We start from the raw sequence: 13022 nt of genomic DNA on the forward strand, positions 1-13022 counted from the left end.
TTGAGGGAACAGAAGGTCGACTTACCAACAACAGCGGAGGCTGTTTTCTGGAATGGATCATAAGGACATTTCCCCTTCCCACACTCGGTCTGGCTGTAGGAGAGAGTCTGGTGCTCCGACTGGCAGAGGAAACACAGACAGAAGTCACTCAGAGATGAAAAAAATCAGCTTGAGCCTTTTTTTTTTTTCCCGGACTGACTCTTTAATTCATAAATAATTTGATTCATCCATTATTTCTGTCAAATAAGCAAAAAGATTTTTCCATCCAGCTGAAGTAGAATACTACTAACACACACACATGCACACGCACACACAGAGTGAGTGGCTAATTGAGGGTAATCGGGCTAAGTGGAGGGATTTTAAAATGTGTGAAGTCCAGTCTTAAACCAGTCAGCACCACCAGCTCCCCTAAGCACCACGTCTGAACTGCTCTGATCTGACGCCCTTTCATGGGATTAGCTGTTCCCTGACACACACGCACAAACGCACACACACTGCCAAAAAACATGCATGCAACCTCAAGAAAATAGAAAAGCAGGAATGCACATACCCACACACACACATTCTCTGTTCCCACACACACCTGGCACAGGTTTAAACCTCTCTCACACACACACACACACACAAACACACACACACACACACACACATATACACACACAGACATTCCTACACAGACATCCATAACTGAGGGAATTCAGACCCATTAGCCTATTTCTGACAAAATTATAACCCACATTTGTGTAAATCATGAGAAATAACTAACTAATCATTGTGGAATAAAGGAGATGCACCAGGGCGGTAGAATTACATTTCCATCATATTTGACATAAAAATGTCAAATAAAAAATCTACAGTGATGGTGGCCCATGAAGTGCAGCCTCAATGACATAAGGTACACTGTATACATTACAGACAGATGGCACTGGGTGAACCTTGGTAGGTATATGGGCATAGGGGCAGACACCACACACATTTCAAGATATTTCAGCTGCTGATAGACCTGCATATAGGGGCTGGAACTGTGGGTGGCAGGAGCACCATTGGATTACTATTTGGATTTTTATCAGGTTATCTATCTAAATGTTGTTCATATATATACATTTCCATCCATTGTGACCGACTACTTTTTGTCTCAGCTCGTGGCAACAGAAAAAGACAGTTGATGTGTATATTGGTGTGTCTCGTTGTAATACCTGTTGGAAGACGCTGGTAGCTATAAAAGCACATCTGGGGTTGAAGGCCCCAGTGCCACAAACGTACAGATGAGTCTGATTCACGGGCTGCAGGACTCGCAGGAAGTTAGCACACTCCAACTGTACGGAGAGAGTGAGGAACACACACAGAGACTGTATAGTACATTGTTTCATGTATAGGGTAAGGGCTTTTTTATATAAATTGGCTGAAAAGTAATAACGAAAGGATCCAAGATGAATTTTATGGATACAACATCGTTAAATACACGAACTGCATGTTTCTCATTAGGAAGTGAAACAGAACCTGAACGCAAGTTATGTTTGCTCGATGAGCATCAAAGTCTGTCTATTTTGTCCTCTACATGTCAGTTTGTTGAATAAATCTTGCTAAGCTGGATCTTGATATCCTCGCCAGCATCAGCAATCTTTTGTTTGTTTATTGTTCCCAAATGAATCAGATTCATTCAGCTTAAGCTCCATTCTAGATTGCAATCTCTCCTGCAACTGTCTGGACTTACTGTTGCAGTTTCCTGTGTGGCAGTGTAACATTTGAGCAGGCATGATGAATGGATAAAAACAGCTGATACGACCTGACCTGTAAGCCACTGATCCATATCTGTGTTGGATTCTACACTGTGTAACTACACTTCCTTCCTCTGTGTGACTTTAAAACCAATTACCTGCATTCATGGTAACATGCATTAGTTACTGTGGTACATGTTGCTTTGCTTATGCAATCTAGTGTGTGTGTGTGTGTGTGTGTGTGTGTGTGTGTGTGTGTGTGTGTGTGTGTGTGTGTGTGTGTGTGTGTTTGTGTGTGCATCTGTGAGAGTGTGTCGAATCACCTCTGGATCCTTCCCAGCCATGAGACATTCTTGGACACGGTCTGGACTGGCTGGCCAGTACAGCTACAGAGAGCAAGAGAGATAAATAAAACGAAGAGTAATAGAATGGGAATTTAAAAACACATTTTTATTGCTCACCCAAAATTTCCGATAAAAGGCTTTTGGCATTTGGCAGGTGCTTTACAGGGAGGCGAGGCAGGGAGAGTCAGCAAAACATGACTAATCTAGATGAAGGAAGGCAGGTGGAGATGATTTTAATGCCTCTTGTAAAGCAGCGTCAGGGAGGAGAAAATAATAACCAACTGGCAGCGATGCTGAGTCCTGGTGATGAGCCAAGCTGTCAGAGCAACATTGATGGTGGCAACATGATTAACTAATCAATAATGATTGATTAACTAATCAACAAATATATGGTAATGACAAGTCGTCTACTGTTTGACTGACATAGTCAAACAGTAGACGACTTGTCATTACTTTGAATACAACAATCAGTTGATTTCCTTCTTGACTACTGGTCATACCTCGCTAACTCACTTGTAAATGTAAACTATAACCATTTATATTATTGATTGCACAACTTCCAGTTGTGCCAATTGTTTCATTATAGCAGTAAGCTACTGTTGAATGCAACATATTTAGTATCTCATCGTCCCAGGCAGATGGGAAAATATTTTGGCCCTCCACAATGTTTTCCCTCATTGCCTCTCTGATGTCTGACCTCCCTCTCCCTCCTGTGTTTATTTTCACATCAAACTCTGTTGGTCTTTTAACCAAACTAACATAGTTGATAACAGCTGAAAGACAAACCCAGATGCTGTTAAAAATGTTAAAATGCTCAAGCTACTCTTTGTAAATGGAGTCCGGTGGCTTTAAAGAGAGCGATACAGCGGCTGCATCTGGTTCAAAAAAGGATTTTACTCTCTAACAGAAAGGTCTATCTCTGAAGGGATCCTTTCCATAAAGTTTTCAGACACTTAGAATAACATTCTGAGGCTCTCAGTGGTAAAAACAAGCACTTTTAGAGGATCCTAAATTAACAACTGAAGTTGCCTTCAAGGACTACATAGAAGCCATAACGCAGGTGTCAGCTGAGGTGATCTACTGAAGGACAGGACCCATAAGAATCTAATTTTGTGTTAAAAAGAACTGCACTCTGGCTACATGGCAAAAATGTTGTCTAATTTGTTTTAGTTAGAGAGTTTGCCCACACAGAAGCCTCTGTACATGCCTCATGCCTTTTAGCCAACCCACAGGCCAATCCACTGTACTTTATTGGATATTTTCTTCATGTTGTATGCAGGCTCTTTGTCGTGAACGTCACTGCCAAATAAGAACATAAACGACACCGGTCCAAAATAAAATAAAATTCAAACATCTGCAATGCAGAGATGAGACAAGCAATGGAACATATGAAACGTAACAAGCAAAACTGAGATTTTTCCAACTGTGGGCAGACAAGGACACATTAACAGATTGAAGTATTTTGTAAAGGCATGAGACAGTGTTTATCCATTTTTTTCTTAACTGTCTGAGTCACCATGTCTGAATAAAACCCACAGGTTTTTTTTTCGGTATAAGGAAACACTTGCTTAGGGCTCTGGTTAGATTTGATTGTATGCAGGTTTTATTTTAATTGATGAGTTCATCCTGGGTTCAGGTAAGATAGTCACCCATGAAACAACCTATTTTTATTCAGAACATAAATGATTTCATCAATGAACAAATATTTAAAAAACTTTGACCAATGGAACTGATGTAATCAAAACAACACATAGACCTCATTGTTTGTTAGCATGTAAACTTAATCAGTGTATAATAAAAACAATCCAAATATGGGGATTATTCCACTGTTTTCATGTCAGTGGAAAGTAGAAGCATAGAAATGAGAGTGACAGACACAAAGAGAGAGTTCACGCTTAGTGTCAAATCACAGTGACATGACTAACCGAAATATTTCCCTGAGTCAGTCATTTCCTCAGAGACCAGGATGGTGAAATGGAGATCGAATGGATATGATAAGTGATCGTCTCACTTATCTCTACATACCACGAAGATTACCGAAACAACATGCCGGAACATTACTTTAAAATGTTGGTACTTGACCTGCGCATGGATGTTGGCCCAGAAAAAAAAAGAAATCTCTGCAGGGGGGCTTACAAGTTAGAACTTGCTTTAATTTAGAAAATGTGACACCGACACTTCGAAAGTGACTAATGACAAATGATGGTGCTTTCGGGGGGAAACAATTTCTTCTGGATGTCCAGTAATGATTCCCCGATGCAGTCAATCCCGCAGAGTGCAGTGCAGTACCGCGACGAACAGATTAGATTAGAGACCACGTTTCCCCTTATCTCCAAATACCACACACTGACAGGGACATGGACCACCACTACGGGATTCTCACCAGGTAAAGACTTTTAATGGAAATACACGCCTCTGTGAAGAGCGTGCAGGTTGTCAGTTTATACAACACACGACAATGTGGGTCCTGGCGGGAAAGGAAGGAATTATACAAATCAAACAAAAAACTGATGTTAAGAACAGACACATTTCTGCTCTTTGTAAAGATTCCCAGTGCTGCAACAAAGAAAATGGGGAACTAACAGAAGCAGTGAGAATGACAAGAGAAAATCTATGCAGAAAAAGGCCAAAAACACACACTCAAACCCTTGCTGACCCTTCGTGTAATGTGGGTTGCAGCTGCAGACTCACAAAGAAGGAATGCCTTGATGGTTTTTGGTCTGATCAAAGAGAACGTGTGTGAAGGCAAACGCGTCATGTTCGGCACTCTGCCCTGAACTGGGATGGACTGGAGGTACTGGTTAGGTGTCCAGCTCTCTGCGCTAGTTTTATTGAGCCAGTAAAACAGCACATATATATATATATATATATATATATATATATATATATATATATATATATATATGTATATATATATATATATATATATATTTATATATATATATATATATATATACATATATTAGTGGTTTAAAGTCATAGAAAGAAAGAAATGAAAAATAAGAAATAAGTTGGACTGCGCTTAAAAGAAGCTTTGGATGTCAGGAGTAGAGAAAATAAACAGAAATGTAGAGAAGATGGCACTGAAAGGGGTTTTAACACCACAAGGGAAAAAACTGCACACAAGCTATAGCAGTATAAACAGACTATAAATACCGAATGTACAAATATATAACTGTACGGCCAGCACAGAGCTGAGTTATGAGTTGACTATGACTATCTATCCTTTCGTTGGCTGACTGCCTGGCTGAGTGGGTGGTTGGCCAGCTTGACTGCTGTCTGTCTGTTTCACTGGCTGTTTGTCTGCTTGACTACCTGTTTGGCTCTCTGATAGCTTGTGTGTACGCCTGGCAGATGAGGGTATTGATTTGATCGGGCAGTTATGAAAAGGCTGCATTGTCGCTGTCCTTGCTCTGACCCTGAACTGAACTAGACTGGCTGGCAAACTGTCAGGGTTACTGTCTGGGTGTCTGGATGTCAAAGGTGCAGCACAAAACGTGATACTCTCAAAAGGAAAATAAATTGTTTTACTGTCAGCGTCTTCCTCAAAGCCTTGTTCCTTTCTATTTTCTCTTGCAGATGTCCAAGGTGACTGGTTTTACATCTTCCTCAAGGTTTATTTTTGCTTGTCAAACAACCGGTTTTATTTCAGGTTCGCGACCTCTTCTTCTTCTACTCTTACAGCAATGCACAATATAGCCTATACCACCATTGTTTCGTCCTCTGCCAAAACAATACTTGTGGTAGCCTAGTTTATTTGCTCCAAACCTGTTGAGGGAAATACGGTGCATTCGCATTTTTTTCCCTTTTGTGACATTTAAAAAAGTTTTCTTCAAATTTGCAGACAGTTAAATGGAAACATAATTGGTAATATTGAATATTGGTGATTCATTTCAAAATGCAGATTGATTTAAACTGATTTCCACTTCGTTTTAATACTAAAAGTTGTGTTTTCTGCAGCAAATCTCAGTTTGGACTCCTATGAGAATAGTATTAACATTGGTGACATGTTGTTTATACTGATGTTGGACATGTTTTGTCACCATTCTTGCAGACATTTGGTGCATGGCTACATGAATATTAGCTCAGCTTCATTATGATGAGTGACATGTGTGAGAGCGGGAACTTGGCCAGCTGTATCTGGGATGGACTGGAGAGCAGAGCTGACAGTTTTGTGCTTTATAATATTGATGTAAATGTAAATGTGAAGTTAGCCTCGTTTCCTTATGATTAAAAAATGTGGAACACAAGTCAGCTGCCCCTGCCTTTGTCCAAATTTCAGCTGTTAAAAACAAATCACCTCTCCAAAGCTGCCAGCACCAGAGGCATCTGTGCAGTTCGACAGTAAACATGGACGGTGGTGGAAATAGGAATGTGGGAAATGGGCAGAAAAAATTGTGTGGCCTGACTGGAAGCTATTATGTTGATCTGTTTGTCCATTTCAGATAGTTATAAGAAATCAGGCTTAAAGTACTTTTTAGTTCACTTAAGTTTCAAAACTAAAGAAGTAAAGGCAGACAAGTTGGAACAAGGTGTAAGGATGAGACAGCGGAAGATACTGTGATTCCATTGTTTAAAAACTGTGTATCTATGTGGAAAGTGGTGGAAAAAGAGTTTATAAAGGTACAAGGAAGAGATCCTTAGTAGCTACGAAAAAAAAAAGATGTGCAATACTATAATAAGAGTAAGGAATTACAGATAGCCGATCAGAAAAGGATATTAGTCAGAGGGGTGTGACTTCCTCTTCCTCATATCGTCAGCAATTAGTCCCATCAAAGCCCCAACACATCAGTAATCTGAATCTGCTGCAATTACACTGTTTATATGTGAATTTCATGTGCATCTCTGCATGCATCAATGTGTTTGTCTGCTGCACGATTGTATCATACCTTGCCTCCGATGGTATGTGAATGTGTGTGTGTGTGTGTGTGTATGTGAGTGTGTGTCCTCCAGTTCTAACCTTGCGTGGGTTCTGCGTTATGTCATCCAGACTGGTTGAAAGCAGGTTATCTTTCATGGCCACGTATAGACGCCTCCCGTCTTCATCAGGCAGCAGAGAGTGCATGTCTCCCGCCACTAGGGGCAGTGTCAGCAGGCGGCCGTTCTGGATCAGTTCTGACATGGAGAAAGGAGAAAATCAAAGGCGACGTGAGGAACTCAAATCAGTGGCGATTGACTGGCAGCTTGATAGCATGAAGACTGCCAGCAGGCGAAACAGCAAGCCTGTCTTTGTCTGTAGTTATGTAGTGTCTCACTGGTTTAATACTTATTCAAAGTTAATGTAAAAATCATACGTTGTGGTTTCACTGGAAGTTAAACTTGAGTTTGTTATATTCCCACGGAGATACAAGGAATAGCAATGAACACAAATAAAATAAGAAGTTAGGAGTACACATAACATTCAGTGCAAGTAGATGTTGAAATAAGAGAGTCTGAAGCCAGATATGAAGCCTTTTTCTTCAACAGGCCGAAAATCAGATACAGACACAAACTTTCCCACACCTGCAGCATCTATCACGTACACAGTCAGTTGTTTGTCACGCAGTTTCATTTTTTCTTATCTCACTGGACAAACAAAAGAAATCTGCAATGTATCTTCTGTGAACAAACAAACACAGACACACACACTTACATACCAACACACTGTACCTGAACTAACATCTCCAGACAGACTGGATGATAACGAGCGATACCGAAAGCACAGATAACGAGTGTGCAGATGAAATGTTTTTCAGATGATTGCGCTATTGCACCATGTAAACTATGAGAACATCGCACGTCCGTCTGTCTTGTGTTAACTTTCATATTTTAACAGCCAAGTGCTCTTGAGTGGATTGGACTTGGCATCTGCTCGCAACTCTAAAAGCATAAACATATAGGCTTTAAAGCAGCACCAGGCATGGCTTCACACGTTGGCAGCTCTAAATAGCAGTGAGAGGCAGACGGAGCCTATAAAACACAGTTTGAACTTCAAAACCCAGAAAATTGGGCCCAAAGTGTTAGTAAACTTCATACAGCGTACCCTCATTCTGCAGCACTTTATACCAAATGATACCAAAGGGACAGGAGGCAAAAGAGTATAAACGAGGCCCTAAGGAGAAATGGGAAATGAGGGATAATAATACAGCTTGTAATTAACATAAATGGTTGCCCAGTGTAACTTTAGCACACAATATTGGTTCACTCAGGGGAGGATTTAAAGCAGATATTAATGATTTATCATCCTTTACTGCGGCAGCAAACTCAGCTCAGTCTTATTAAAGCAGAGATTGTGTGTAGTTTTGCATTGTTAAAGTGGTGTTGGGCTTCTTTCTTTGCAGTGATGGATAAAACATCTTGAACTCAAGGCAAGTGTATTCAAGCAGCCAAATCTGAATTGACACAAAGAGCATACAGAAAATAACCTGTCAATATTCCTCACAGCTTCTCGAGGGTGTTAACTTCCAGCGCCGGAAGCTTTAGGGAGAATCAATCATTCGGACCTTACTGAATTAAACAGGATGTTGAAGTCAAGTGTGGATGAGAAATTCACAGATACTCTACCGGTTTCGACCAACAGCAAATGTAAACCTTCAGTGAAAATCGAACTAGTTTGTTTCTGTGTTCGTACATACATGGCTGTTGATGTCGGTCTCAATCTGCAATCTGATGAAGTTAAAACCTGTTGAACTTCTTCTGGACTGTCTGTTTTGCTGACTGATTTAGATAAAAACCAGGAAGATACTGTAATTAGCAAACACTTAGAACCCAACAAACATACATTTATCCATCAAAACATCAATTTGTTTGCTGACACATCCCAGTGGCTGACCCTTGAATTTTCCCTGAACCGCCTGGCTTCTCCAAAACATGTGGCAATTATCTTAACTACAGCTCACTGGAGCAGATGTGGGAGCTAAGAACAAAGTGATGAATGATTCAGAATACCTTCAACACTCTGCTGCGTCTGTGCTTTTTATGCTACGTATCATGATAAGTGGAATGTGGGTTAGAAAGAAGAGGAAAACAAACGGTTTGAGAAGAGTTTAAAAAAATAGATCTGGAGACTTATAGATGAGTGCAATGTGTTGAGGACTGGGAGAGACTGATGGACATGGGGAGAAAAGTGGGTAACTGCTGAGGTGCTGGTGATCGATCAGAAAGTCTGGTAAAGAAATGAGATGAGACTGCTGAGAAGGACTACGAAGTCATCACAGACTGGTATATAAACATACAAAGATATACAAGGAGATGGCAAGAGAAAGACTGGGATGAAAGATAAGGAAAATTCATGGTGAACATACTTGTATGCTTGTTCCAATGAATGCTGTTCAGGTGAGTTTAAGACCATTCACACTCTGACTGTACCGTTGAATGAACAATACAACTGATATTGAAGTAGTGATGAAGTTCCAGATTCTGATTCAAAGAAGACTTTGTATTGCATTAACGTGACTTGGAAAACCCCTCTGTTTTTTCAGTTGCATTTGAACAGGATGACTCCCAGCATCTTCCCTGTGAAGATGTTCTGGACATGTCCAACCAGAAAGAGACCCTCGGGCAAACCAAGAACATGCTGAAGTTATTACATATTTAATCTGGAAACGCCTTGACATCTCCAAGGAAAAGCTGGAAGACAGACATCTGGGCTACTGAGCTTAATAATACGATGGATGAATAATGGACCCAGATAATGGGAGGCAAAGACAATTTACTTGTGAGTCTTGGTCATTAATTTATAATACATTGTTGTATTGAATTAAGGGAGCATTAAAACCTTTACATTAGCAACTCTTAAACCAAAAAGACAGGTTAATGTTCGAGGTAAAAAAAAATGCCAGTGTCAGGCAGGCCAAACAGTAAGGGTTTGCTCCATTAACAGATAACTTGAGCTATAACACTCAGATGATGGAGGTGCTGTCGTTCACCCCATTTCAGCTAAGCGTATTCCCCTGAATATAGATTTTCAGTGTAAAGTCACAGGCACTGCATCGATGTGTATACAGTACATATTAGGCCATTTCTGTATGTACCTAGTTTGAGTCCATTAAGCTGAACTAGATTTGCAGGAACTTGGATCAGGCTTGCTTGGACCCTATCCAAATGCATCAAAATGTTTAACACAGTGGGATGACAGGTCTCCACAACTCTGCCCAATTAACAGGCACCATGCTGTGAACCCATGTGACTTTTGTTTACAGTTCATGGCTGGCGTATAATTATGTGATCTGAACCGATAATTGCACGTTCACTTTGCTTTTGGACAGAAGACAGCTTTGCTTGTGGTTGCACAAAAATGAAGAATTTGCTGAATTTGATCACTGTATTTGCATCTGATTTTTTCATTGTGCACATAAACCATGAATAATTGTGAGAGAGTTATATAAAATATCAAAGGTGGAGAAAGTCAAAACGAGGGGGAGGAGGAGAAGATGGGGGAAGAGGAGCGGCGGGAAGAGAAGAGGAGAAAAATGACATGGCAAAGTGACAACAAGATGAAACCAGCCTGATGGGTGAAGACAGTTACGAGATGAGAATAGGAAAAGTGCCAAAACATGACACGATGACAGACAGATGAGGAGGAAGGTGAAGAGGAGGGGGAGGAGGAGAGCAAAATGAGGGAGCAGAGAGAAGGAAATCTTGATGGAAGAAATGAATAAATATTGATGGATGATGATGGGGATGAGCAGGAAGAGGAGGAATCGGAAAAGACAGGTGGGGATTGGGTGGGAAAGGTCGATGCGGGTGGAGGAGAGAGTGCCTGTGAAAATCACGTTGCGATGACAGGGCAGGGGGAATGATGGGCATATGGGCGGATTGAGGAGGAAGTGGAAGCAAGTGAGAAAGGCGGATGAAAGGGAAGAGTAGCCGAGAGCGTGAGGGAAAATTGTAGTGTAATAACGGAGTGAAAAATGATAGATAGATAGATAGATAGATAGATAGGTAGATAGAGAGAGAGAGAGAGAGAGAGAGAGAGAGAGAGAGAGAGAGAGAGAGAGAGAGAAGAGAAGAGAAAAATGAAAGGCAGAGACTATCAGATAAGAAGTGGAAGAACAGGACGAAGAAGAAGAAGATTAAGAAGTAAAGTGGGGGAGTAAGAAAGACTGATGCTGGAGACGGCAATGAGAGAAGGCACAACATGCTGACAGTTGGGCAAAAACACGAGAGATTGATGAGCAGAAAGGAAATGAGGAGAGAAAAAGAGAGAAGACATGACTCAGTGGAAATAGAGATCATCTGAAACAGAGAGACAGTCACAGTAGGAGAGGAAAGTTCTGCACACCAAAGGCAGATAATAGAAACTTATAGTTTAGCTCAGTGGGAAGTCTCGATTATTAGCCACTGGGCACTTTGTTAATATTCAGCAAACGCTCGGAGAGATAAAACTGTTTTGCTTCACACCGATTTTGGCTTTGTTACTCCCAGTGGGTGCACCAGCTGCACAATGAGTTCATCAGAATCGTGACTTATTTGTTTGTTTTGTTCAAGGTTTTTATTTTCATTTTAGTTGGCCTCAGGTTGAAACTGTTCACTGAGTAGAATTTTCTTACAAACAATTTCTGTGCAGCGGAATTGTATCAAATATGCGGCAAAACTGCACAGTTTACATACGGGTATGATCTTAACGTATGTATTCACCAGATATTTCTATTTAAATGTGGCTGATAGCTTGTTTTTGCTTGCCCACATAAAATACACAGTATGGCTGTGTCTAGTATGATAACCAATGTAAATGATGACATAAACTATAAGAATAACTAAGAGAATAAACTATAACTATAAAAATAAAAAAATATTTGTTTTGTGCATGTCACTCTGTCGTGAAGCAATAGTCAAGTATGACAAATGTCATACTTGACTACTACATCAGCATATATACCCAGATTTTTTGGCTAAATGACCCATTGTTACCTCTCCCCTATGCGATCCGGCATTACCTTTTTATTTTTTTAATATAGTCTAGCTGGCTGCATGGACATTTTCAGTAAATTTGCCAGAAGTAAAATTACCTTAAGTTAAACTGGAAATAGACATCTTTTGTGCTTTAACTTGAACTTATCATTCTGAAGTAAATGGAGTAATGGCTGTAGTAAAATGACACCATCCTTGTATAGATCTATTCCCTATAGACCTAGAAATCTTTGGCCTGTCTACCAGGACTTACGTTTCCCGCAAAAATGAAGGTAGCATTACGGCACAAAGGAAAGGCAACTGCTATTGCGTAGTCGAAACAGGAAGAGGCATTGTTTTCCCTGGACGTTATCCCCAGGTAACGATGGAACAACTGGAATAACTGTGGAAACTCTAACCCTGCTGATGGAGGAAGCAAAGATGACGAAGAGGGAGAGTGATAGAAACTGAGGTCAAACAAGAGTGATCAGACAAAACCTGCCTACTTATCAATTCAAACGGCTGTTTTCCTCTGCCTTTCCATAGATCTTAGATCAGGGTTTCTCAGTCAAATTGGGATTCTTATGGTTGGTTTTTGCTTTGGGTAGTGGCCAAGATGTAGCGGTAGCCATTCACTAACCCTGTGTTTGCAACAGAAGCCCCACAAGTAATATCACAGGGAAACGCTAGGAGAGAGGAAAGTTTACAAGTTGTCTATTTCTGCTTTAAGGAAATTCAAAGAAAATGATTTGGGATATTGACTATGTATGTTTCTGAGCAGATATATTGGTTGGTTAGACAAGCCTAAATTGTTTCCTGATGTTGGAAAATAATATAAGTCACAGACATGATGCAATGAAGCCACTGTCATTGTTCTTCATGACATCTGTTCTTTATCTGGAACAAAATCTGTCATGTTGAAGGTCTGTGATGCTGTCAAGTGGGGTTTTCCCTGTTTTCCATTGCCTTGACCAGTTAATGTGGGATTCATTATTTTGTGAGTCGATGAAAAAAATCCGGAAAGCTCCAAGTTCAAGAGTTTTGATGTGCAATGACATTTTTACAGATGTCGCCTTTTTTTCACTCATCG

At 40.4% G+C, this 13022-nt stretch overlaps 1 protein-coding gene across 2 annotated transcripts in view; it reads right to left on the reverse strand.

Annotated features, from left to right (window-relative positions):
- Positions 1-13022, reverse strand: part of sema3h (sema domain, immunoglobulin domain (Ig), short basic domain, secreted, (semaphorin) 3H) — a 57530-nt gene that overhangs the window by 28818 nt on the left and 15690 nt on the right. For both annotated transcript variants that reach the window (XM_030423363.1, XM_030423362.1), the window contains exons 2-5: positions 7023-7177; positions 2042-2104; positions 1197-1316; positions 26-119 (exon numbers count right to left, since the gene is read on the reverse strand). In XM_030423363.1, the coding sequence (XP_030279223.1) occupies positions 26-119; positions 1197-1316; positions 2042-2104; positions 7023-7177 (432 nt within the window). The remainder of the gene's footprint in view (positions 1-25; positions 120-1196; positions 1317-2041; positions 2105-7022; positions 7178-13022) is intronic.

Source organism: Sparus aurata, chromosome 7 (assembly GCF_900880675.1).
Source record: "Sparus aurata chromosome 7, fSpaAur1.1, whole genome shotgun sequence".
NCBI lineage: Eukaryota > Metazoa > Chordata > Actinopteri > Spariformes > Sparidae > Sparus > Sparus aurata.